The sequence below is a fragment of the Anoplolepis gracilipes genome, chromosome 15 (assembly GCF_047496725.1).
Source record: "Anoplolepis gracilipes chromosome 15, ASM4749672v1, whole genome shotgun sequence".
Lineage (NCBI taxonomy): Eukaryota > Metazoa > Arthropoda > Insecta > Hymenoptera > Formicidae > Anoplolepis > Anoplolepis gracilipes.
Genome location: NC_132984.1, coordinates 7,407,108 through 7,434,661, shown reverse-complemented (window position 1 = coordinate 7,434,661; position 27,554 = coordinate 7,407,108). Strand labels below are relative to the sequence as shown.

The following is a 27,554-nucleotide window of genomic DNA, read 5'->3' as shown; positions in this document are numbered from 1 at the left end:
TTATTAAATAAAGATAGATTACAGACTTCAACTAGATTTACTAAACAAAGTCTAGTCCATATCTGTAAAAAAACTTAAGACGATCTGGTTTATTTCACATTGTCCCGTGCTTTCAGTATGAGAAACGAGTTTCATAATTATATGGTTTTACATCGAATATTGTTATACTTTGTAACTTTTTTTACAAACTACGATTTTTAAAACATTGTCTAGTGCTTGAAAGATATTTTTTTTACTATCTATTTTTGATAAGCAATACAGATTACTCCATTTTATGCGAGAGAAAATGTAAACTCATATAGAATCGTACATTTTTACTATTGATGAATACATATAACTTCATTACGCAAGTTCATTGTTTCAAATTTGACTTGTATTTCCGGTTTATTAATAATTCCACTCATATGCTTAGCTCTTTATATATAATCAAAATATGACTACTGTTTAGTAACAATCTTGATTTGAAGGAGACAATAACGTTTTTAAATACAAGTGTATTTAAGAACGTTATTATAAACATATTTATTACTATTATTTTAATGCTAGTTCTGTTTTTTTTATTTTCATAACTATGGATAAAAATTCAATTGATCCAGCCATGTCGATTCCGGCGTTTTACGCTGGACAAAGTATATTTTTGACAGGCGGGACAGGATTTCTTGGCAAAGTATACATCGAGAAGATACTGAGATCTTGTCCGGATGTTCGAGAAATATTTATATTAATGCGTCCGAAAAAAGGAGTACCTAACCTTAATGAAAGACTCGAAAAAATGTTAAACTTACCGGTAAGTTAGATATAAATATGTATATACACAATATTTCTTCAAAAATTGTTATAACGTATTAATAAAAAAAGTTTCTGAATAATTTTTATTATACTGTTATTTTAATAAAAAATTGACATTAATAACTTTAAAATTAGAAAGGGAAAAGTAGAAGTATAAAATCTCGAAAAAAAATTTTTTTAAAATAATAAATTGTAAGAAAAGTCATTAAAGGTTTTAAGCTTTTTGCGTAATAATATTTTAACAATTATTTAACAATTATGGCAAATTTTCTTACAAATAATTTTTATATATAATATTCTTTTATTTTAGTTATACGATAAATTACGAGAGGAACAACCTTCAAATTTCAAGAAATTAATTTTGATTTCTGGCGATACCAGTCAGGAAAATTTAGGTTTGTCGACTATCGATAGACAAATGCTGATTGAAAGAGTGACAATAATAATTCATAACGCGGCAAGCGTGAAATTTAACGACAGCTTAAAGTACGCTATCCTTACCAATACCAGATCAACGAGGGATGTATGTATCTTAGCCGAAAGTATAAAGAATCTAATAGTAAGTAAACACAGATTGAGAGAGATTCTGCATTCGCATATTTGTATAAAAAACTTTTTCTTTGTATTTCATTAAGTAAATTATCTTACATAGGATTTTATGCGATATATTAACATTATATTTATTTCTAAAATAATTTTTTATAAAAAATATAATTTTCAAACTTATATATATTCAAAGAATCTTAAAGAGACGTCTTTTTACATGAGAGCCATATTCATTTCTTAAATTGTGAACATTCTTCAATCTTTTACTATAAACTTCTTAATTATAGCATTTTGAGCAAGGTATAATTTTAATATTAATTGTTTTTATCTGTTAAAGGCTTTAGTATATGTTAGTACTGCATATACACATTTGGATAATCCGTTTATAGAGGAAAAGACGTATCCACCTATAGCCGATTGGCGAAAAATGATCAAAATGGCCGAGTCATTGGATGAGCATATCTTGAGTATTTTTACAGCTAAGTGAGTGTGACAAATATAAATTCAATATACATATGTAAGTACGTATGTAAATTTTAAATAGTGTTAATTGGAAAGAGAAATTACTGTTTCCATTTATAATATAATATTACAATTACTTTTTCAAGTTTTTTTTGCTATTTTTATTTGAAATTATGTACAGATGTTTGAATAATATTCCCAACACATACTTATTCTCGAAAAACTTAGCGGAGGGTGTAATACAGGAATATTCTTCATTTTTGCCTTGTGCGATTGTAAGACCATCTGTGGGTACGTAGGTTTTTTCGTGAATATTAAAAAGAAGTGAAGAAACAAAATTTGTGTCCCTAGAATACGGAGTCTGGACTCATAGATATCTTTTCATTTCACGTTCTTAATTCTGTTCAAAATGTCGAATGTGTAGCGGGAACATACTAAAGCATTCACGTATACATTCATGCATACATATATTGCATTTTGCGGACTTTGAGTCGAACTTTCAGACTCTGTATTCCGGGGACATTATAAAACATAAGTTTTCCTTTCTCTTTCTCTATCTTTTTTTCTCTTTGAATTTTATACAGAAAATCTTAAAATATGATATATTTGTATTGATATATTATAATAAAATACAGCATGTGTGTGTATGGATGTAATATACATATAAATATAAATAGCGCGAAAAAAAATATTCCAAAATTCTAAATTTTATCTAAATTTTAAATCTTACAAATGGTGATTTATCTTAACTCTTTTACTCTGCCTTTGCGCGCACGCGTATAATAGTTATATAAATATTATTTAAAAGTATTGTTATTGTTGTTGAAACAATTTATTTAATTATTTTATACAACAATATATTTACTAAATTAAGCAAAAATTAAAAGTAAGTTTTCGGGTTTGCACTTTTACTATTTTTTTCCATTTTTGGTTTATAAGAAAAGAGAAGATATGTCATTCTATGTACATATATCATAGTAGTCATGTCAAAATTTAATAATAATACGATAAAAACATATATTTTGTTTAATAGTGGTAAATTCGCTGAGGGATCCAATGCCGGGATGGATAGATAATTTTAATGGTCCTATGGGACTGATTGCTGCTGGAGGAAAAGGATTAGTACCAGTTTTGTATGCTAGTAACAATATTTTACAAGATGACATACCAGTAGACATTGTTATCAACACTATAATTCTCGTAACTTGGAAACTTGGATTGACAACGTATGATCATCAATTTATGTATTAATGCACATCTCTATCTGCGTTAAGTTACTAACGGAAATTAAATTTACGTTATACGTATTAATTTTTGTTATACATATATAAGTACTATTCAATTTGCTTCATTTTTTGCATTAGAGTTTAAAAAATTAAAAAGTCACATTTTTTTCGATTAAATTTATATATGATTTTCTCTCGGATAAAATTAGATAAAGATGTTTAAAATAATTAAATAATTTTTTTTTATCTATATTCTTAAAACTTAATTCGTTAATGTATGATATGTTAAAATAAACTTTTTTATATTTTGTAATAATATCTTGTAATATTCTCACTATCTCGTATTTGTCTAATTGTAAGATATTTTTTAAACTTAATGCAGTTTCTATAAAATTTTATATTTAATGCATTTATTTATAATATTATTTATTACTATTAGTTTCACACCACAGTCTACGTGTTTTGTTGTAAACTGTACTTTTCCAAATGAAAAAAGTATATTATTTCGAGAAGTTTCCAACATAGGATTCAAAGTTTTTAAAGAGATACCTTTTGAAGGAGTTCTCTGGACCCCTAGTACATTATTTGTTGAGAATTTAATTATATATTATACATTGACAATATTGTGGCATATCTTACCAGCTGTGATAATAGATTCAGTTTTAAAACTTTCGGGACATAAACCTATGTAAGTACTGAACAAATCAATTGCTTTTTAAATAATAGGTTATTTATGAGAGAGAAAGAGAGAGAGAGAGAGAGGGAGAGAGAGAGAGAGAGAGAGAGAGAGAGTGAGAGAGGGGTGGAGGAAGGGAGAAAGTAAGTGAGGGAGAGGAAAAAAGAGAGAAGGAAAAGAGGAGAAGGGGAAAAATTGATTGATTGATTGATTGAGCTTTATTAGCTCTCTCAGCTATTTGTAAAACTTGTTTTTTTCATATTTTTTTTAACATATAATCACAATGATGATTTTTCTATTATTATAAATGCTATATCCATTTTATTCTCTAATTCCGCACTGCTTACTCCATTTACATATATTAATGTATCATCTGCAAACATTTTTATACTACATTCTTCCAGGCAGATTTTAATTATATCGTTTATATATAAAATAAATAATAAAAGCCCTAAAACTGACCCTTGTGACACTTCATATTCTGTGGCAATTAGTTCTGACTATTTATTATTGAAACGAACCTGTTGTGTTCTATTATTTAAATACGATTTTAACCATTTTAATATTTTAATATTAATCATTCCTCTAATTCCGTTTTGATATATATATATATATATATATATATATATATATATATACAATTCATATAAACACATAACTACAAGATATTATACTTACAGGTAGATTTCTTAAAGTATAAAAGTAATCAAGGATAAGCAAAACATTTAATGTAACACAAAACATATATCTAATTATTTATTTTTTTATCAACTCAGAATATTAATTTTCATGTATTTTTTTACGCAGTGTTTTACAAATATTAGTTTGTAACGCCATTTTAAAATTGCACATTTTTTCAAATACTTTTTTTATTGTGGTGGTTTTGTGGATTCAACTTTCCCAGGACTCATAATAACTAAAGTTATGCCATTGAATATGTAAATTGTCTTATATAAACATGTTATATGTACTAGGCTCTTGGGATTGTAGAAGAAGATATATGTGGCTAATCGTGCTCTGGAACATTTTACGTTTAACGAATGGAAATTTGATAATACAAATAGTCGAGCTTTAATGTCATCAATCCCATTTGATGACCGAGAAGCGTTTTCAATCGATCTTTCTGATTTCGACATAGAAAAGTATATTAGGTAAGTATTCAATTCTCTCTTAACTTTAAATGAAAGAAAAAAGTATTAAATTTTAAAATCGATTCAGCACATTATTTAGAGCATATTTTTTTAGACTTTCATTTTTAATTAAAAACTCATTTCCATAAATATTTACTGTATTTTGCTGTTTATTAAATTATGTATCATAATTTTAAAAATATTGTCCTAAATTTTTAAACGAATTGCTTTTTCGTAAAACGCACAAAAATTGAAATTTACGAAAATAATTATTAAAATAATATTTATTGATAACAATATAAAAATATAATAATAAATAAAAAATAAAGTACTGTCACGTATTGAATGATATAACTTATACACTTCAATTTTAATATAAAATTACATTTTTTTTTATTTAACGTACTTAAAAATATAACATTTCTGATAATTAACACACATTCTTTCTTTTTCTATTCTTATCTTGAAAATTTGAAATTTTTAATAAAGAAACTTTTTATATATCTATAAAATAAAAATTTGAATAAATCCGTCGGATAAATTTATTTACATGTTTTAATTGGTACTGTATTAAAATAAAATATTAATGTATGAATTACAAGTTATGTTAGTTTATGAAACATTTTAATATCTAATTCTACTAATCGCACTGCGAGAGAACGAAGAAAAATGAAAACAAGAATAAATTAAATTTTTGTAACTTACACAAGCTGACAGAATATTACCAAAAAATATACTTATTGCTAATTAAAATATATATTAAAAATATAATAAATTTTAAAAATATAGAAAAGAAATTTTTGAATTTTAAATAATTCCTGTATAAGTCAATTTAACATATTGTGTAAATAAGCAACAAATGCATAATAAATTAATTAATTAAGCTTATCAGATTTATTTCAACTTTACGTTACTGAAAGTTTTTAATTGCTGTAAGATAGTAGTAGTATATTGATTTATAATATTGTTTAATTTTAACACCTTTCCTCTAATGTTTACATTATGTATGGAAAAAATTTTAAGGTATTAAGTATTTATTTTGTTGTTTAAAGAAATGGAATAATAGGTATAAAAAAATATCTTTTACACGAAGACATGAATCGATTAGATGCAGCCAAAACACATTGCAAAAGGTAAGTGTTAAATATAAACAAAACATTGTTGTTTATATGTTAGATATTAAGTATTTATTTGTAAAATGTATTTGTAAGATTAATTTATTAAATTATTAAATATCTATTTCAGAGTGGATCGATTCGTCGCAACTTTTAAAACTATTATTGCTATCGGTATGCTATGGATGATATATAAGTGGATATGTTTTTAAAGATTTTAAAAAGAAAAAGAAGGCCACTAATTTATAAATATTGTGCAATTTTTATAAATTAGTAATTACCTTTCTCTAAAATGTTTAATAAATTCTATAACTGTACATTTGTTGTATAATTCATTAATTATAATTTCTAACAATTACAATAAAAATTAAAACTATAAAGACATAAACAAATAGAATACGTATTATATTTTGTTCTCTTTCTCTTTTTCCCCCTTTTTTTTATTTTGCGTCAGAAAGATATGTATATATATATATAATTTTATTTTCTACAAACTCTGTTTTATTTCATACTTTTTCTATCTCTATATTGTATTTGTTTCACAAAACTGCGTGTATATGTACATAGAGCAGATATCTAATTTTTACAGTTTAACAATTAAAACAAAAATTATAAATAAGGCAACTTATAAAAGAAAAGAAAATGATTAAGTAAGTATGTCTAAAAGTTTCTTATTATTAAATCTCATATTAACACCTTTCATCTTTCATTGAAGACAATTATGACCTATATAAGATTTGATTAGAGCAGTAACATTTTTTATATATCATTTTAATATAATTTTTATAGGAGAAAATAATTTTAAAAGATAAATAAGAGCAGAGCAAAAATTCACGTGGAAGGTAATTATACACAATAGCTGTGTTTCCTTTAGATGCACGCACTGAAAGCATCAGTCTACTTTTGTTACTTATTATATCTCGTAGAAAAGTAAAATAACGCTTTTAGTGCGTGAGCGTCCAAAGAAAACAGCCACAGATAAAACATGACAAAATAATATTATTTATTAACAAAGTATTGTAAAATAAAGAATATAATGATTAATTACTAAATAAGCTAAATAGTATTGAAAAACATAAATATTATTAAAACGTAAAAATTTAAATATTTTAATTTTAATTAATTTTTTATAATTAATTTTTTTACATAATGACGATTTTTTTATAGTAACAAACATATAAATAAGTTCTTAACCCGAATAATGTTCTGATAAAATTACATAAACTATTAATAAAGAATTAACCAGTGAATAATATTTTTAATTCTTTTGTTAGTGTATGTTTTTAAAAATGTATATATATATATAATACTCTCATAAAACAGTTTACATTTACAAAAAAGAACGAATTAAAAATATCTCAAAAAAAAGCAAATAAAAAATTCTTTACGTATAGAGTACTCATATCATAATGATGGATAGTAACAAAATAGAGTTATTTATTAACAAAAAATCGTAAATTAAAGAAACATGATAATAAATCATTAAAATAATTATACATATAAAATTATATTCCATTTAACACACAGAATTATAGGAACAATTTCGGGAACAATTACGCTCAATGTTCAGAATTGAGTGTAGAAATTTCCGTTATGATATGTGCCTTGCTATTATTGGTCCACATATCGAAATTTAGTGAATAAGAAATACAACAAATTTAAAAAACTGCTTGAGTTGCTGATTATTACTAAAAAAATTTATATTAATATTTAGTTTGTGTTATTTATGAAAATTGATAGAATTCTCGTGTTACATCCAGGCCCAGAGAAGGATGTGCCAAAAGAAGAACATAACAATTACTGCATTAAAGTCAGACGTCTTATGGTGAATGATCGGGTCGAACAAATCGCAAAGTTCGAGAAGCAAGTAAGATACGGTTCTGTCGCTATTATTCCGCTTTTCCAAAAGCCTGTTCTGTGGTTTTTTTTGTAATAGAATTTAATCTCTTTTAGACGGAACGGAACCAAATGTAATCTTCAGACTGGGAGTGAGAGAAAGTTAATGAGAAAATAATAATTTAAACATAAAATCTAAATATATTTGCAAGTTAAAAAACAAAGTATTCATTAAATTCGTATATAATTTTATAATATTCATACATAATTTTATAATATATTAAATAACACTTTGTTTATTAAATGTTGAGTGTAAATCCATGTGTGCAGGTTTGAGTGTGTATGTTGTCTCGCAAATGTTACAATATATTTGTACGGAGGTTTTCAGTCAGAATGACATCAAAATGATTCCAACATTAAGTTATATATAGGTTTTGACTAATTATGTTATTTTTTATATAAATAAAATTAAATGTAACCAAAAGTGTAAATGTGTCCTGTGTGAAAATATGAATAATATCGAGGAAAGTGGTCAATAAAGAAGTGTAAATGTGTCCTGTGTGAAAATATGAATAATTTGAGATAAACACAAACAAACGTTTCGTTTAAAAACTCATGCTGACATGACGTGTCTCGTTGTTTGTGTTTATCTCAAATTAATTAACCGTTGATTTTAACTAAGTGACATATTTAATTGTTCCATAATTAAGTTCTACTTTTAAATTGGATTCTTTCTTCTCTTTCTTAATTTACGTTTACACTTGAAAAGGACCATAACCATATGGTCGAAACGTCGTGTGAATAAATTGAATGATTTTGGCTAGTCAGGTCGTTTTAATTAACCCGTTGTTTATAATTAAATACTAGCGACTTTAATCTCTAACTTATCTATTACTCTTATTATAATTTATCATATATTTTTAATAATATATTTACTTAATCCTTTATTCTTATTACATATACGTATTTATTATTACATATACGTATATATATATGTATATATATATGTATATATATATGTGAGTGTGTGTATTATATATTATATATTTAATAAAAACTGTTTGTATCTTTTTATTTTTATTATAAATATATATTATATTTATTTTATTGTTATTATATTTTATATATCTATATTTAATAATAACTACAAAAAAATTACCAATTATAGGCTCTATAATAATATATAATTTAAATTAAATATAACAAAGGCAATCAAGAGCCAACGTGGGTAAAGGATGTGAAAAAACTTCTCTCTCAATCGTGTTGAGTGTAAATCATCTATATTTTCTCAAACGTTTTGGGCTCTATTTTTGAGCCTTCTTCAGTGAATCATACCGCCGTTAACGTATGACGTGACGTATAGCGGTACGTTAACGGCGATAGATGATTTACAGCCAACACGATTAAGAGAGAAGTTTTTTCACGCCCTCCACCCGAGTTGGCTCTTGATTGCCTTTGTTGTATTTAATTTAAATTAATAAGAACTGTCGGCATTTTAATAAAACAATTAAAAAACTTGAAATCGTTTTATTTATTATTTTCCGTTTTTAAAATTCTCATTTCAAAAGTTTTTAATTTTAATTATATTTTAATTCAATTAAATTTATTTAAAATTTATAGCTCTTTTTGTTAAATATTTCTATATTGGAGAAAAATATTTTAAATCTATCATGATGTATATGAAAGAAAAAATTCAATTAATATTAATAATTAATAATAAAAACATAATTTATTTATTAAGTTTAACACTTATAAACAATTTTGACTTTGACATATATTGTCAAGATCATGATTCTAAATAATGAAAAAAATTCAACCGCTTGTTGTTAGTTAAAATAAATTATTATGGTAATATTAAGATTTTATTTATTTATTATTGGTTTGATGTTAGCGAATGGAACTAGTACAGTCCTTGGTTTATTAGACCTGGATCTTAAAGTTTCTTCGACAATGAGACTCTATTATTAAAAGTTTAAATAATAAATTAAGTTTAAATAATAAAATATTACTACGTAGTAATATTTATTGTTATACTAAAGTGTATCTAATTTAAAATTTTTTAAGCATTTAAATTTAAACTTTTTTATGTATCTTGTTTGTTAAGTATTAATTATGTGTAATATAAGTATCCTACACACATACACATACAATTAAACAAATATATAGATCTTTACATAAAATGTTTAAAAATAAGAAAAATTAAGAAATGAATATTTGAGCGACGAATAGGCTGTGCATGGACTTGTCAAATGAGATCCACTTCACATTACATGCTTTCAGTGCAAAAAAAGTTTATAGTCATATAGTTTATTTCACATTTTTCCATTTCATTATTTAGTGCTTTCAGTAATACAAGTGTACATAATTATATGATTCATGTGGGATTTTTATATTTTGTAATTTTTGCGTGATATAAGATTTTTTCAACATTATCTGCTTGAACAAGATATTTCTTTTCTATCTACTTTTAACCTGAAAGCACTGGCGATGTAAAATGTGGATCTAGCTTCCAGCAGAATATTAAACATTCATGTAAAAATCTCTTACGGAGATTGCAAATCCTCTCAACTATAACCTATTTTGGAACACTCTATAGGTATATATGTATAACGATTTATAAAGGTTTATAAACGCCTAAGTGTCTACATAATATAAGTATTAAAATCTACACAAGTAGCGTTAAAAATTGCATTTTTTATTTTGCCTTTTCCTCAGGCTGTATTTGATACGGGTGTATAGATTTATTCGTTCTCAACGTTTTTTAAATGATATATATATATATTTGCGAAACGAGTGTGATAATTTAATAATGATATCTGAGGCCCGTTGATTCGTGATGTTCTTCTCAATATTCTCCTTTTCTTAAAAGTATTGCGAGAGAGCCTCGAATTCTCTTTATATATGATACAATCCCTAGTCTTTTTCCTCCCTTAAAAAATCGGTCCAATTACCTATCTGATTTCAATGTCAGTACGTTAGTGGGGGTTGACACCTCCGCATTTCGATTCGCACACTTGAGACGATCGATTCGAACGAGAGCTTGATAAACATGCGACCGTTAGGATTGAGATGTAAACACGTTAAACAACAGTCGCACGACTACAATATATATATATATATATATATATATATATATATATATATATATATATATATACATACATACAATTCAGATAAACACATAACTACAAGATATTTTACTTACAGATAGATTTCTTAAAGTATAAAAGTAATCAAGGATAAGCAAAACATTTAATGTAACACAAAACATATATCTAATTATTTATTTTTTTATCAACTCAGAATATTAATTTTCATGTATTTTTTTACGCAAAGTGTTTTAGAAATATTAGTTTGTAACGCCGTTTTAAAATTGTACATTTTTTCAAATACTTTTTTTATTGTGGTGGTTTTGTGGATTCAACTTTCCCAGGACTTATAATAACTAAAGTTATGCCATTGAATATGTATATTATCTTATATAAACATGTTATATGTAATAGGCTTTTGGGATTGCAGAAGAAGATATATGTGGCTAATCGTGCTCTGGAACATTTTTTGTTTAACGAATGGAAATTTGACAATACAAATAGTCGAGGTTTCATTAATCTCATTTGATGACCGAGAAGTTTTCAATCGATTTTTCTGATGCCGACATAGAAAAGTGTATTAGGCAAGTATTCAATTCTCTCTTAACTTTAAATAAAAGAAAACAGTATTAAATTTTAAAATCGATTCAGCACATTATTTAGAGCATATTTTTTTAGGCTTTCATTTTTAATTAAAAACTCATTTCCATAAATATTTACTGTATTTTGCTGTTTATTAAATTATGTATCATAATTTTAAAAATATTGTCCTAAATTTTTAAACAAATTGCCTTTTTGTAAAACGCACAAAAATTGAAATTTACGAAAATAATTATTAAAATAATATTTACTGATAACAATATAAAAATATGATAATAAATAAATAATAAAGTACTGTCACATATTGAATGATATAACTTACCATATACACTTCAGTTTTAATATAAAATTACATTTTTTTTTTATTTAACGTACTTAAAAATATAACATTTTTGATAATTAATACACATTCTTTCTTTTTCTTTTCTTATCTTGAAATTTTTAATAAAAAAACTTTTTATATATCTATAAAATAAAAATTTGAATAAATCCGTCGGATAAATTTATTTACATGTTTTAATTGGTACTGTATTAAAATAAAATTTTAATGTATGAATTACAAATTATGTTAGTTTATGAAACATTTTAATATCTAATTCTATTAATCGCACTGCGAGAGAACGAAGAAAAATGAAAACAAGAATAAATTAAATTTTTGTAACTTACACAAGCTGACAGAATATTACCAAAAAATATACTTATTGCTAATTAAAATATATATTAAAAATATAATAAATTTTAAAATTATAGAAAAGAAATTATTGAATTTTAAATAATTCCTGTATAAGTCAATTTAACATATTGTGTAAATATGCAACAAATGCATAATAAATTAATTAATTAAGCTTATCAGATTTATTTCAATTTTACGTTACTGAAAGTTTTTAATTGCTGTAAGATAGTAGTAGTATATTGATTTATAATATTGTTTAATTTTAACACCTTTCCTCTAATGTTTACATTATGTATGGAAAAAATTTTAAGATATTAAGTATTTATTTTGTTGTTTAAAGAAATGGATTAATAGGTGTAAAAAAATATCTTTCACACGAAGACATGAATCGATTAGATGCAGCCAAAACACATTGCAAAAGGTAAGTGTTAAATACAAACAAAACGTTGTTGTTGTTTATATGTTAGATATTAAGTATTTATTTGTAAGATTAATTTATTGAACGCAATAAATATTTCTATTTCAGAGTGGATCGATTTGTCGCAACTTTTAAAACTATTATTGCTATTGGTATGCTATGGATGATATATAAGTGGATATGTTTTTAAAGGTGGTATATTTAAAAAAAAAAGAGAAAAGGCCACTAATTTATAAATATAGTGCGATTGTTATAAATCAATAATTATCTCTGTAATTATTATATTTATAAAAAATCTTTAATAAATTTTATAATTAATTATACAATTGTTGTATAGTTGTTTAATTATAATTATAATTTATACCAATTAAAATAAAAATTAAAGCTATAAAGACTATATAAATAAATGAAATACGTATTATATCTTGTTCTTCTTCTCTTTTTCGCTCTTTCTTTTTTATTTTGCATCAGAAAGATATGTGTGTGTATATAATTTTATTTCCTACAAACTCTCTTTTATTTCATACTTTTTCTATCTCTATATTGTATTTGTTTCACTAAACTGCATGTATATGTATGTACATAGAGCAGACATCTAATTTTTACAGTTTAACAATTAAAACAAAAATTAAAGCAATTTATGAAAGAAAAAGATAAGTTTATGTAAGTATGTCTTAAAAATTTATTATTATTAAAACTCATTTTAACATTTTTATACATTATTTTGATATAATTTTTATAAAAGAAAATAATTTTAGAGAAGATGAATAAGTGCAGAGCAAATTTACGTGGAAGATACTTATATCACAATGGCTGTATTTCCTTTAGATGCACGCATTGAAAGCATAATACTATCTTTGTTACTCATTATACCTCGTAAATAGTAAAATAATGCTTTCAGCGCTTGAGGGTCCATAGAAAACACAACCATAGGTAAAACATAACAAAATAATATTATTTATATTAACGAAACATTGTAAATTAAAAAATTGTTGTGTTCCCTTTAGATGCTCACGCACTAAAAGCATTTTCTTTTTGGAAATGTGAATTGTTTTATGGGAGTATCATATTTGTAAAAAGAAAGAAACGAGTTAAAAATATCCTAAAAAACAAATAAAATATATTCTAAAAATAATAATATCTGTAATAATGTGTAAATCCTTTACGTATATGTAAAGAACTCATATTATAATGATGGGCAATAACAATATAGAGTTATTTATTAAGAAAGAATTGTAAATTAAAAAAACATGATAATAAATCATTAAAATAATTATGCATATAAAATTATATTCCATTTAAGACATAGAATTATAAAAACAATTCCGGGAATTACATTCAATGTTCAGGATCGAGTATAGAAATTGAAGAGTGTTGAAATTTCTATTACGACATGTGCCCTGCTATTAATGGCACATGTTGAAATTTAGTGAATAAGAAATAAAACTGAAATTTAACAAACTTTTGAGTTGCTGATTATTATTTTAAAAAATTTAAAAATATTTAGTTTATCGTTTATGAAAATTGATGGAATCCTCACGTTACAGCCAGGCCCAGAGAAGAATGTGTTAAAGGAAGAACGTAACGATTACTGTTATAAAGTCGTCTTACGGTGAATATGATCGGGTTGAACAAACCGCTAGATTCGAAAAGCAGGTAAGCGACGTTTCTGTCTATTATTCTGTTTTTCCGAAAGTTTGTTCTGTGGTTTCCTTTTGATAGGAAAATTTGGTCTCTTTTCGATAGGACGGGACCAAATGTGACCTTCAGACTGAGAGTGAGAGAAAGTAAATGAGAAAATAATAATGCAAACATAAAATATAAATTTATTTGCAAATTGAAAAACGAAGTATTCATTAAATTCGTATATATAATTTTATAATATTCGTACATGATTTTATTATATATTAAATAATAATTTGATTATTAAATGTTGAGTGTGAATCCATGTGTGCAGGTTGAGTGTGTATGTTTGTCTTGCAGATGTTACAATACATCAGTACGGAGGTTGTCAGTCAGAATGGCATCGGAATGACTCTAACGTTAAGTTATACGTTTTGACTGGTAGTTATGTCATTTTTTATATAATTAAAATTAAATGTAACCAAAAGTGTAAATGTGTTCTTTGTGAAAATATGAATAACATCATGAAGAAAGTGGTGATTAAAGAAACTGGTCATTGAGTTAGAAAATAAGCGAGGGAATGGGAAAAAATTGATTCGAAAGATCGATATATTAGCATTAGAATATTGAATTAATTTATGCCTAAAAAAATTAACTTAATTTTAATGAGAAAAAAATATGAGAAAGGTTCAGTTGATTTATTATTTGAGCTACGATATGGCGATATGACTGTTTTTTTATTACCAAACGGTTATTATCACGACTTTGCGAAAGGAAGGAAACGTGAGTCCGACAGATTATAACATTCATTATTTATTCTCGGACATCCTGCATACAATCATTTTCATAAATGTTTTTTCTTTTTATTTTTTTCTTTAGATATTTGAACTGTTTTATAAAAATTAATATTCAAAAATATCTAATATTTAAATATTCAAAATAATTAGTCATTTAAATAATATTTGAATGTTAGCATTTTGGAAAACATAAATTTTTATTATCTATTTAATTAAATTTAAACTTTTTGTTCTTTTATTTGTTAATTATTAATTATGTGTTGTTAAATAATTAATTATTTAATATGAGTGTACTATACACACACGCACACATATATAATTATTAATAATTAATTAGTGTGGTATGAGCATACTACATACATACACATATAATTAAATAAATATCTTTATTAAATAAATCTTTATATAAGTGTTCAAAAATGGCAAAAATTGAGAAATGAATATATGAGCGACAAAGAGGTTGCAAAGTGCAAAAGATGTTTATAATTATATAGTTTATTTCACAATGTTTACTTCATATTATCTAGTGCTTTCATTAATGCAAGCATACATAATTATATTTATATGGAATTTTTATATTTTGTGTGATATAAGGTTTTTCAACATTGTTTGCTTGAAAAATATTTCTTCTTTTACTGTCTATTTTTAACCTAAAAAAAGGCGCACTAGAATATCATACAATTATAAACCTCGTTGAATTTTGTGTATGTGTATGGATGGATTGTGGCTCTAACTTCCAATAGAAAATTAAAAACTCATGTAGAATCTTTCACAGAGAAACTCTCTTAACTATTATATAACATAGTTTTAAATACTCTATACCATATATAAAGATTTAGAAAGATATTTGTCTAAGTATCAGCATAATATAAATCTATATAAACTGTGTTAAAAATTGTACATATTTTTTATTAGTCTACGTTTGAATTAGATTTGGACGCATGAATATCGATTTTTCTTAATAATCTTATAATAAATAACAAGTAACGATTAAAATCTTTTGGAAATTTTCCGGATCATAACCTTGATCATAAATCATAGTCTTGTCGTTTTTAAATGCGTAGTAAAATAAATATTTATTGAATTGTGTTGCAACATCCTATATTAATATTGTAAAATATACATATCTGTATTAATATTGTAAAATATACAATAAATTGCAATATATAAATAATGCAAAAAGAAATTTTTATGTAAAAAGGCAAAAACGATAGAACTGGAAATAATATGCATTTGTGTCATTTGAATACATTTAATTGCAAATTTCAATACAATAGAAGTATATCACATAATAAAATAATCGCATTAGTATATTTTGATCGATTTCAAGATTCAAAAATGGTGTTATATTTAATAAACAAAAATTTCATACTACATACAACTGTTTGGATTTAATTCAATATCTACATTGATTGTAGAGTTTAAAAGATTAAAAAGTGAATCTTTTAAACTTAAAGTCAATAGCATAATATATAACATATACTTTGTGTACACAGAATAATTCATAAACGTACAAACAAGTAATGTACACAAAAAAAAAAAAAATTAAAACAAAAATAAATAAAAAATATTAAATAGCTAATTAGTATACATATAGTTTTTATGTAATGAAAGATTTTAGAAAATGCTAATTTTACTTCCTCATTGTAAGTATAAATCCGTTGCCTTACGAAAAAATTACAGTTATGCAACATGATGCAAACAACTGATGTGAACTTTATGGATAAATTAAAGCAATGTAGGATAAATGAACAAAACATTTAACAAATGTAAAAAATTTTATTTAGTTTCAAAAATTTTAATTTTAAAAATTAAATAAAAAATAAAATAAAATGAAGTAATGTACTACTCAAGTGGAATACAATATCCTATTATCTGATAAAAAATAAATATTTCAATTATATTTTATTTATTTAATTTTAATTTTGAAAACTGTCAGATTTCCGTGACTTATTCTAAATAAAGAGATATTATTTGTATATAACTTTTTATGCTTTACTATTTACAATAGTTTTACATATTATAGTTTAATCAAGAAAAACGATTTAAATATATGTCCTTAAAAAACAATATAAGTGCATTGTAGCTGTGCGTCGTAATTTCATCGTATTTTCATACGATTTAAATATATTCAAAATTTCTATTAAGTTTATATATCCGATAATTTTATTCTACGTGTGGACATGTTAATTTGAATTGAATAAATAATTTATTTTTTATTGAATATTTTATTTTGAAAATAAAAGAGTTAAGCTTTGAATATCAGTACTTATACACCATGTATATGTATTCTATTTCTAAAATAAAAACCAGTTCAGATTCTTTATATATATTTTAGAAAGATTTTACTAGTAACCGTTCAATTGTCATTATACAACCAGTAATGTAGTGATTGTGTACCTATTTCATCTAATATATGGTACTGAAATGGAAAGAAAACATATAGAACACCTGTAAATCGAAGTAAAGATTTGGGAAGATTAACCTTTCTTTTCAAGTTTTTAATGCGTAGAAACTAATGAGTCAGGCATGATAGTAATATACAAAATTGTTTTATATATATATATATCTTTCTATAGCGGCCTCATAGAACTTTAAAACTTTTACGACCACGGAAAACATTAAATACAATATTTTAATTTAAAGCAAAATTGAGAAAGTTATTTTTATATAAAAATAATTTATTATCCCGTTATTGTTTCTGAAAAGTAACTCATAATTCAATTTTTAGAAGTAACTCGTTATCATTATTGTTACTGAAAGTCATTATAATTTCTTTTTTAATACAAGATTAAGTTAAATAATGAAACATTACATTTTAGACATTATTTTATACTAAAATGTAACATAAGCGATATAATATCGATAGTTGTTATATAGCTATTAATAAAATGTATAATATTGATTGTGATATAATATTGATAACTAAAATTAATAAAATGTGTAATAATTTTGAAAATAATAATTAATTTTTAATTAGAAAAAAACTTAAAAAAATAAAAAAACCTCTTTTAAATACTGTGAATGTAAATAAAAATGAGAAAATTCTCTTATTGTTAATTTTTTTATACTAGATTTATAAATATGGTCAAATTTGCCTTTTTTACATCTTCGGCCGTATATAATTTTAAAATTCTGACATGATACATTAATTTTTATAACGTCAAATTTTTGACTAATCATCGAATTGTTTGTCTAATTAACCTTTTTTACAAGTAGAAAGAAATAAGATTCTAAAAAGTGCTTTTAGCAATTTTTATGTAATACAACATTTTAACCTTTGATCAATATGTTTCTTTGCATAACAACTAAATCAAGTATGTTGGAAAAAATAAAGATAAAAATATTTAATCGTTAAATTCGTTATTTGAAAAATGTAACAAAGTTATTTTTTCTATTACAACTCGCATAATTTCTGAACCCTGGTTTAATTAATCGAACGATAAGTAGTTTAACATTTGCCTTAAGAAAAATTGTTTCAACCGCTGATCTTGAGAAAAAATATTTTACTCTTATAAATTTTGTTATTACTTAATAAAGGAAGTGTATCTCATATCTACTGATATTCTTTTACTGCATAAATAATTTAGTTATAGTCTAAATAAGAAATTTATTTTTCTCGTAATATAATAGCACGAAAAAGCTTCATAATCCCGTTATAATGTCTACTTTTATCTATATGTATATTCTTAGTTTGTAGCTGAGTATGTACTAAACTTTGACCATGCTGATGCGTATATCATGCTGATTATAATTAAACATATAATTATATAAGTAATTATATATTCTACTTTTCTGCGTAGTCGGTGGGGTTATTATGATATATATTGATTAGTCGCACAATTCACATATCTTACCTAATAGACAGTGTAGGATAGCATAGTCTTTTCTCTAATATCAGTTGTAGTCATCGTTAAGTTTTTATAGAATTTTATTTTTGCTAGAATTATCTGCTTCTATTTTCATGTACTTGTAAAACTGGTGGTGAGTATAAATTTTTATTGCTTTTCTTTTAGATTTTTTTTTTTTAATTTTTGAATAGATTATTTTAAAACTCATTGTTGTGTAATTGAATTATATGCGCAATATTAATAGTTGGTACATAATTTAATAGTATATAATTGGATCATTCAAAAAAAGAGATTCAATTTTGTACTAAATCATCATGAAAAATTCTATTTATTTTTTCGTTTTACTCATTATATGTACATACCTATATATATATATATATATATATATATACATATATTGTATATAAATATATAGTAATTTTTTTGTTTGTTTTGGTAATAAATTACATTTTTCTTATTAGTTTTGATTATTATTGTAATCTTACACAATTATGTTCTTTAATTACTAAAACATTTTAATTCAACCTGATTGAATTTGTCAACACATTCTATAAGCAAATTGTTAATAATGATGATATTTTGTATAAATAAATCAACTTTGTCTTACTATTATTGAAATTTTATATTAATACTAATTAATATTTGTTTAGTGCTTACTTAAAATTATATGATTATTTTTACTTTTCTGCGCATTATAAATTTTTAGCTGTTTTAAAAATAACTTTTCTAGTTTTAATATTGTCATATTTATAGTTCTAATTATGTTATTTATTATTCTAAATACATAGAATTTTAAAATCTAGAATTGTGATATATCCCTCTAGAATTATTAAAATTTAAAGAAGATGGATAATAACAAGCGATTCAACTCATATATCAGTGTTGATGCTGAAGAAGAAATCGTTATCTCTGGTATTGCCGGGCGGTTTCCTAATTCTGACAATATAAAAGAATTTCAGGACAATCTTTTTAATAAAATGGATCTTGGTACAAGCGATCATCAACGCTGGACTAACTGTAATAATATCTTTCTCTCAAAATTAAAAATATCTTTATTTTCAGTAGAAAAATATTTATACGTGTTAAAATATACATCAATCGTAGTTTAGAATTTATATTATTAATACCAATACATCTATAAACGTAATATTAAATTGGAAAAAAATCACAGTTAAAGTCATTAAAACAATTAATACTTTAAAACACTTATTACTTTGTGCAATTTATTTTTACATAAATCACTTTTTGTTAATATTTTTATAATTTTTTTCTGTTTGTTATTATAATATCACTTTCTGTTTCATATCAAAATAATTGAGATGTATCTCTTTAAGAATATTTTAGTACAATTATTATCAATGACTTAACAATATGAAAAATAATTTTTATTTAAATTATTTTAAATCTTGACAGATATCTATGAAATGCCTCCTCGAATAGGAAAAATCAACAATATACAAAAATTTGACGCAGAATTCTTTAATATATCGGCCGAAGAAGCTCATGTACTTGATGCTGGATGTAGAATGTTACTTGAGCATACTTATGAAGCAATTATTGACGCGGGTGTAAATCCTGCAGATTTACAAGGAACAAACACAAGCGTTGTCACAGCAATAAGTGTTTGTGAATCATATCAAGATTTGATATACGAGAAACCTCACGTATGTGATTCACATTAGTTATTTTAATTTTAAAAAAAATAGATAAAAGAAGCACGCGCTCTTAAAATAGTGTGTAAATATATTAATATATGTATACACATAGAAAGATTGCGATTAATATAAGAAAAATGTTTTTAATAAATGAAATAAAAACTGTAATGGGTAACAGATTGCTGGATTACCCATTCTTGGGTGCAATAAAGCTATGATAGCAAACCGAATTTCTTATTGGCTTGGCGTTACTGGACCATCGTATAACATCGATACTGCATGTAGTTCGAGTCATTTTGCTATGGTTGAAGCTTATAGAATGATTCGATCTGGCGTTTGCGATGCGGCTATTGTTGCTAGTGTAAATTTATGCATCCATCCTTTTGTAACTCATTCGTTTTTTCGTCTGGGTATGTAGAAAACAATATTAAGTGTTCAAGTTGTTGCGTTGTCAAATGGTATATATATTTATTGATACAATTAACAGGATAACATTATTTAATCAATGTTTGTATAGTTATTTTGTGAAATCTAATAGGTTCTGTTTTTGAACGATATAATTAAATCGCTTAGATATATTTATCAAAGTTTTCAAATATTTAGTATATTAATTAAGAAATTGTACGTTTATATGGATTAAAACAAACTACTGATATTGTTTTAGGAGTTCTATCTACTGATGGATACTGTAAACCTTACGATGAAGAAGGTTCTGGTTACATGCGTAGTGATGCAGCTGTAGTAATATACCTGCAGAAGGCTAAGGATGCAAGAAGAATCTATGCTACTTTTGTTTATGGTAAAACCAACTGCGATGGCTTTAAAGAAGAAGGAATTACTTTTCCATCACTTGACAAGCAAAAAATGTTATTGAAAGAATTTTACGAAGACTGTGGTATTTCGCCTCTTGAGCTGTCTTACATGGAGGCTCACGCAACTAGTACTATAGCTGGAGATCCTGTAGAACTTCGAGCCATCGATGAAGTTTTATGCGCTAAAAGAGACGCTCCTCTGTTATTGGGTTCAGTGAAGTCGAATATTGGACATTCTGAACCCGTTAGCGGTCATTGTCAAATTGCAAAAGTAAGTTTACAACAAGATACGATAAAATTAAAATAATTATATGATCTAATGCTACATGTAAGCTTATGAAAGTATTTTTTTATTTTTTATTATAATTATAGAACTTGCAAGATATTATTATCACTATACAAAACTGTATTTATCTCATAAAGGTTATAATAGCGATGGAAACTGGTATAATTGCGCCTACTATACATTTTAAATGTCCACGAAAAAATATGACTGCTATTATTGAAGGAAGAGTAAAAATAGTCACTGAAAAGACAGAATTGAAAGGTGATTATATCGGTGTTAATTCCTTTGGATTTGGCGGCGTTAATTGTCACGTATTACTGAAATCAAATACGAAAATTAAAGTCAATAACGAAGTAGACGGTAATTTATCTAGGCTTGTAGCTATATCTGGACGTACAGAGAAAGCAGTTAAAATTATATTAAATGACGTAAGTACACATTACAATTTCAATAATAATAATTTATAAGGTTCTAGTTTTAAGACATTTGCTCATCTATTAGAGAGACATCATCCTGTAGTGTTTTGTGACATACTACACGCTAGCTGTATCACAGACTAACGAACATCTAGAAAGTACATACATATAAACAGAGACAAATAAGATATATATCTCAACAGTAATAACATCAGAAGAAAGGCAGTGTAATTAAATAAAGCTCTCAAGTACCCAGTGTTAGTTATGCAAATTGTATAAGTATCCCAGTATTGTTAAAAACTTTGTTTAATTATATTGCTTGCATTAAAATTATATTGAAGATGGCCCAAAAATAGACCGAAATCTGTTTCAGGATTTTTTGAAAAATCTTGAGTTTTATTTGCATTCTTTACATTCTGCGCCTAGCTCATTTTGTTTTTTTCTGACGTTATTAACATTATTTTATTAATAATCTAATCTTTCTTATACTTATCTCATATGGTTAATACAATATAGTTAATACTACTACAGTAATCTGTAATTTAGTTTATTTACGAATTAAGCTTTTGTTAAGAAAAAAAGACGATACAAAAATAATTACAAGTATATTGTACATATATACTTAAACACAAACATATACATAAAATACATAATTATAATATATTATAATAAAAAGAAAAATAAGCAAAAGCTACACAATACAACATTTATATATTACATTATAAAATAGTAATAATATAGTAGTACAAATAATAAAATATGTTAATAATAAGTAATGCAAAGAATAAAAAAATAAATTCTTACTAGAAGAAATTAAAACTAGAAAAGATTTAAGAAAAGATTTAAGTGTTTCACGTGATATATAATATTTAAAAAAATAATTTAAAATATATTTGTAATTTAAAATATATTTAATTAAAATATATTAAGTATGCTTCATTATTAATTTTAATAATGAAATTTATGTAAAAATTATATAAATACTTAAAAGTCTAATTATAACACGTATATAGTTGCGATCACGCACAAATACACACACACGCACACACATAGACATATACATATACATATGAGTTACTCAGATATACCAAGTGGTATGTACAAATCCATTAACAGAAGTTAGAAAAATAAAAGCCCAGTAAACGCTACATATTCTTGAAATATTTATAAAATGTTCCCAAAATTTAAAATAAACATTCCAAAAATATTCTAAAACATTCCGGAATATTTAAAGAATGTACAGAAAATATTCAAATAAAAACAAAATGTTTTGATTTTTTATTATTTTGTATACTGTTTTATTCAATTTTTTATTTCATTTTTTGTTTCATATATGTGGGATATGGGGGACAGAAAGATGTTATAAAATAAGAAAAGGATTTATTGAGGATATAGAGTATAATATAATGGTGTACGCACAGAATGACGGTTGAATACAGACTGCCCTGAGAGACTTTTCTGTTATAAACAATGCTAGATACTCGTGTCGTATGATCTAGCCGCTATCGCCTGCAACGTCGCACGCGCGCACATAAAAACTTATCTTCTAATAACAGTGCTCTGAGGAATGCAGTATGTTAAATAATGCGTTATTAATCCTACATTTCGGCCATCCTGCAAGACATTCGCCCCCGAATGTTCGCGTCACTAATCATGATTTTTATCGATTTCCTCTTCATCTTCGCTTTCCATTTCTTCTGTATCATCGAACTGCAACCAAGGCTTCATATAATCGGCTGATGTAGATGTTTCTTATGGACCTTCATGTTCGCCTACTTTTACAACAGCATAACAATTATTACGCTTTATTTTACTTACACTATACGAACCTAAAAATTTACTACGAAATTTAAGCCCTGGTCCAAATTGAGTTCGTTTAATCGCAACAAGATCTCCATCCGTGTATTTTGACACGGTTTTCCGCTTTTTGTTAAAACCTCTTAAATTTTCTTTTTAAATCGCAGCAATTTTTTCTTTAGCTTCTTGTCTGATATCATCGCGTTCTTCTTCAAACATTTGCGTCCATTCTTTTTCAATCATTTCGCGAATTTGTGAATCTTCTTTTAAACGCATGTGAGTACCGAACATTAATTGAAACGGTGTCCTACCTGTGAGAACAATAAAAGAAGTGTACTTCCTACTTTCTTCAGCTACTTCAACGTGAAAGAATCCGTTTTTTAGATCGAGTGTACTGAAAATTTTCGCGCCTTGTAAACGATCTAATTAATCCTCAATCAATGGTAAAGGGTAATGGTCTTTTATAATTTTCTTATTCAATTTTCGGAAGTCAACACAAATTCTTGTATCACCATTTTTCTTTTTGACTAACACGACAGGACTTGCGTACTCAGAATTAGAAGGTCTTATGATACCATCATCTATCCATGTTTTTAATTGGTTATCAACTTCTTGCTTTTCCGACTGAGATAATCTACGTGATCTTTGATAAACTGGAATATCATCTTTCAAAATTAATGTCATATTAACATTGACTTCACGCGTTTTCTTGGACTCATAATTTTTTGCAATGACTTCTAGTTCTTGTCGTGTGCTTTTATCGGAAACATATGAAAAATCAAATGGATTCGCGTCTTCTATTACATCAACTTTTAACACCTCAGGTAATTCTGAATTATTCGCATAAATTGATTTTTCAGGAATTTTTCGGATAGTTACCTGACCTCCTACTGCATGTAATTCTATCTGATTCAAAAAGTCAGCACCAATCAAAATTGCATGCTTCATTATTTTATCGTCGACAACATGAAATATGATCTTATATGTTTCGCCGTCAATAATAACATTTATTTCAAATGAACCGTACGTGCTATTGTTTAACGAGCCTAAACCGTCAAAGTTTATCTTATTATTTAAATTCGGACGACCTATTTTTTCATAACATTCTCGATTCATCAAGCTCAGATCACTACCCGTATCTATTATACTAATAAAGCATTGATTCGCAACTTTTACCTGCTTTATCTGCTTCTGTTGCGGATTTTTAGCATTTACACATGCGGCTTCTTTCTGCGCACTTACTGTCCCTCTACATGATTTCGCGATATGTCCATATTGATTGCATTTAAAGCACTTGGTACCTTGTCTTTCGTCGGACACACTTTACCCAAATGATCTCTGCTACCGCAGTTGAAACATCTTCTTGTCTCTGTCGAACTTGTGTCTTCTTGTGTCATCTTTTTCTTTTCCTCCCACTTCGACTGCTTCGTCTTTGATTTGCCTTCCCCTTTTATCGCTTCGTATTGCACGAACTTTTCTTTTAATTCACGTATTGTTTTTGCTCCATGTAATATTGTTTTATTAACTGCGTCGTCTTGAATACCTTCAATAATATATCGAATTACCGATGGCGTATCAATATTAGCTTGTGCAGCGATCTCGAGCATTTTATACATGTATGCTTGATATGATTCGTCAATTGTTTTCTTTCGCCGCGATAACTCTCGATGCACTGCATGACTGTCCACAACATTGGCAAATTCTTCTTTTAATGCTCACCGTAATTTCTTCCACGTCTTTGTGCATCTTTCATAATTTACGAACAGCTTCGCTGATCCACGAAGAAGGCGTTTCGCATATGCTACCTTCTGGGCGTCGGACCATTCGCACAATTCAGCCATTTCCTCGAAGTCTTTAATCCATATTTTCACGTCGACCTTGTCATCTCCGTTGAACGTCTTTAAGGATTCTTCAACATCTCTGAATGTCAGTAACTGATTTACTCGAGCTTTTCTTGTTTTATTTTGTCTTCTTTCGGCAAGTGGTGCTTCATCTTCGTCACTCGAATGTGTATCACTTTCACTATCATCTTCTTGCTCATTCGTGTGTCTTCCTTGTGCATTTTCGTTGTCACTTTCATCCTCATCGTTGTGATATTCCATTTCACCATGCTGAAGTTCGAGTTGCATAAATGGTAACAGTCTTAGGATGAGTTCATTTTTTCGGTCCCGTCGTTTTCAACTTTCGTCTTTTTAATTCTTGTTTCAACTTAACCATCGTCATATTCGTGAGTTTCGTATGCAGGTCGTCATTTTCTGTGCTAGCGCCTGGTTCCGACAGCATCTCAGATACCTTTTGTTCTAAATTGTTTAATTGATTTGGTAAAGTTTTTAAAGAAAAAACTTCTTGTCGTAATGAGCTTAATATTGAACTGAGACTATTTATATCAACAGCAGCATTTTTTTCTGCTTCAAATCTTTCTTTCAAGGATTCAAATTCTTTTTGTTGTATGCTTAAGGCAGTTTATTGTTCCCGTACAAGTCTTTCCTTATTTTGTAATTGTTGCATCACGACCTCAATTTCGGCTTGTTTTTTCTATAAAGGAGTAACTACAGTAGTATCACCATTACCATGCTCAAAGGTAGTTTTGGAAGATTGAGATCGAGTATTTTAACTCATTGTTAAAAACTATTATTATTACGTCTTAACTTCTTGACTTTACGCCTCAACGTCTTAACGTCTTAACGTCTTGAACTTTTCACGAACTTCTTTAAATTACGTCTTGAGATTCGTGAACGTCTTGAACTTCTTCAACTTCTTTTGGCACTGCACTCTAAAGCCTCGATCCTGATCTCTGTCCCTATCCCGGACGAGAGCCCCCAAAAATATGTGGGATATGGAGGACAGAAAGATGTTATTAACTAAGAAAATGATTTATTGAAGATATAGAGTATAATATAATGTACGCACAGAAAGACGGCTGGATACAGACTGCCTTGAAAGACTGCACTGATTCATCGTGCTCTCTCAATATTTTAATCTGTTATAAACAATGCTAGATACTCGCACCGTATGATCTAGCCGCTAATGACGCAACGGTGAACCGATACTTTTCTGTTATAAACAATGCTAGATACTTGTGTCGTATGATCTAGCCGCTATCGCCTGCAACGTCGCACGCGCGCACATAAAACTTACCTTCTAATAACAGTACTCTGAGAAATGCAGTATGTTAAATAAAGCGTTTTTAATCCTATATATATATATATATATATATATATATATATATATATATATATACAATTCACATAAACACATAAGTACAAGATATTATACTTACAGGTAGATTTCTTAAAGTATAAAAGTAATCAAGGATAAGCAAAACATTTAATGTAATACAAAACATATATCTAATTATTTATTTTTTTATCAACTCAGAATATTAATTTTCATATGTTTTTTTTACGCCAGTGTTTTAAAAATATTAATTTGTAACGCCATTATAAAATTGCACATTTTTTCAAATACTTTTTTTATTGTGGTGGTTTTGGATTCAATTTTCCCTCGACTTATAATAACTAAAGTTATGCTATTGAATATGCATATTATCTTATATAAACATGTTATATGTAATAGGCTCTTGGGATTGCAGAAGAAGATATATGTGGCTAATCGTGCTCTGGAATATTTTACGTTTAACGAATGGAAATTTGATAATACAAATAGTCGAGCTTTAATGTCATCAATCCCATTTGATGACCGAAAAGCGTTTTCAATCGTCTTTTCTGATGTCGGCATAAAAAAGTGTATTAGGTAA

General features: G+C 26.1%; 1 protein-coding gene and 1 pseudogene across 1 annotated transcript; both read left to right on the top strand.

The window, feature by feature from the left end:
- Positions 1-447: 447 nt before the first annotated feature.
- Positions 448-27,554, top strand: LOC140674223 (fatty acyl-CoA reductase 1-like). Its single transcript, XM_072907613.1, has 7 exons — positions 448-787; positions 1,100-1,348; positions 1,673-1,818; positions 1,979-2,088; positions 2,831-3,023; positions 3,463-3,711; positions 27,374-27,554. Exons 1-7 carry the CDS (start codon positions 572-574, stop codon positions 27,552-27,554), a joined length of 1,344 nt encoding a protein of 447 aa, XP_072763714.1. The 5' UTR covers positions 448-571.
- On the top strand, positions 18,832-21,538 carry LOC140673776 (fatty acid synthase-like; annotated as a pseudogene).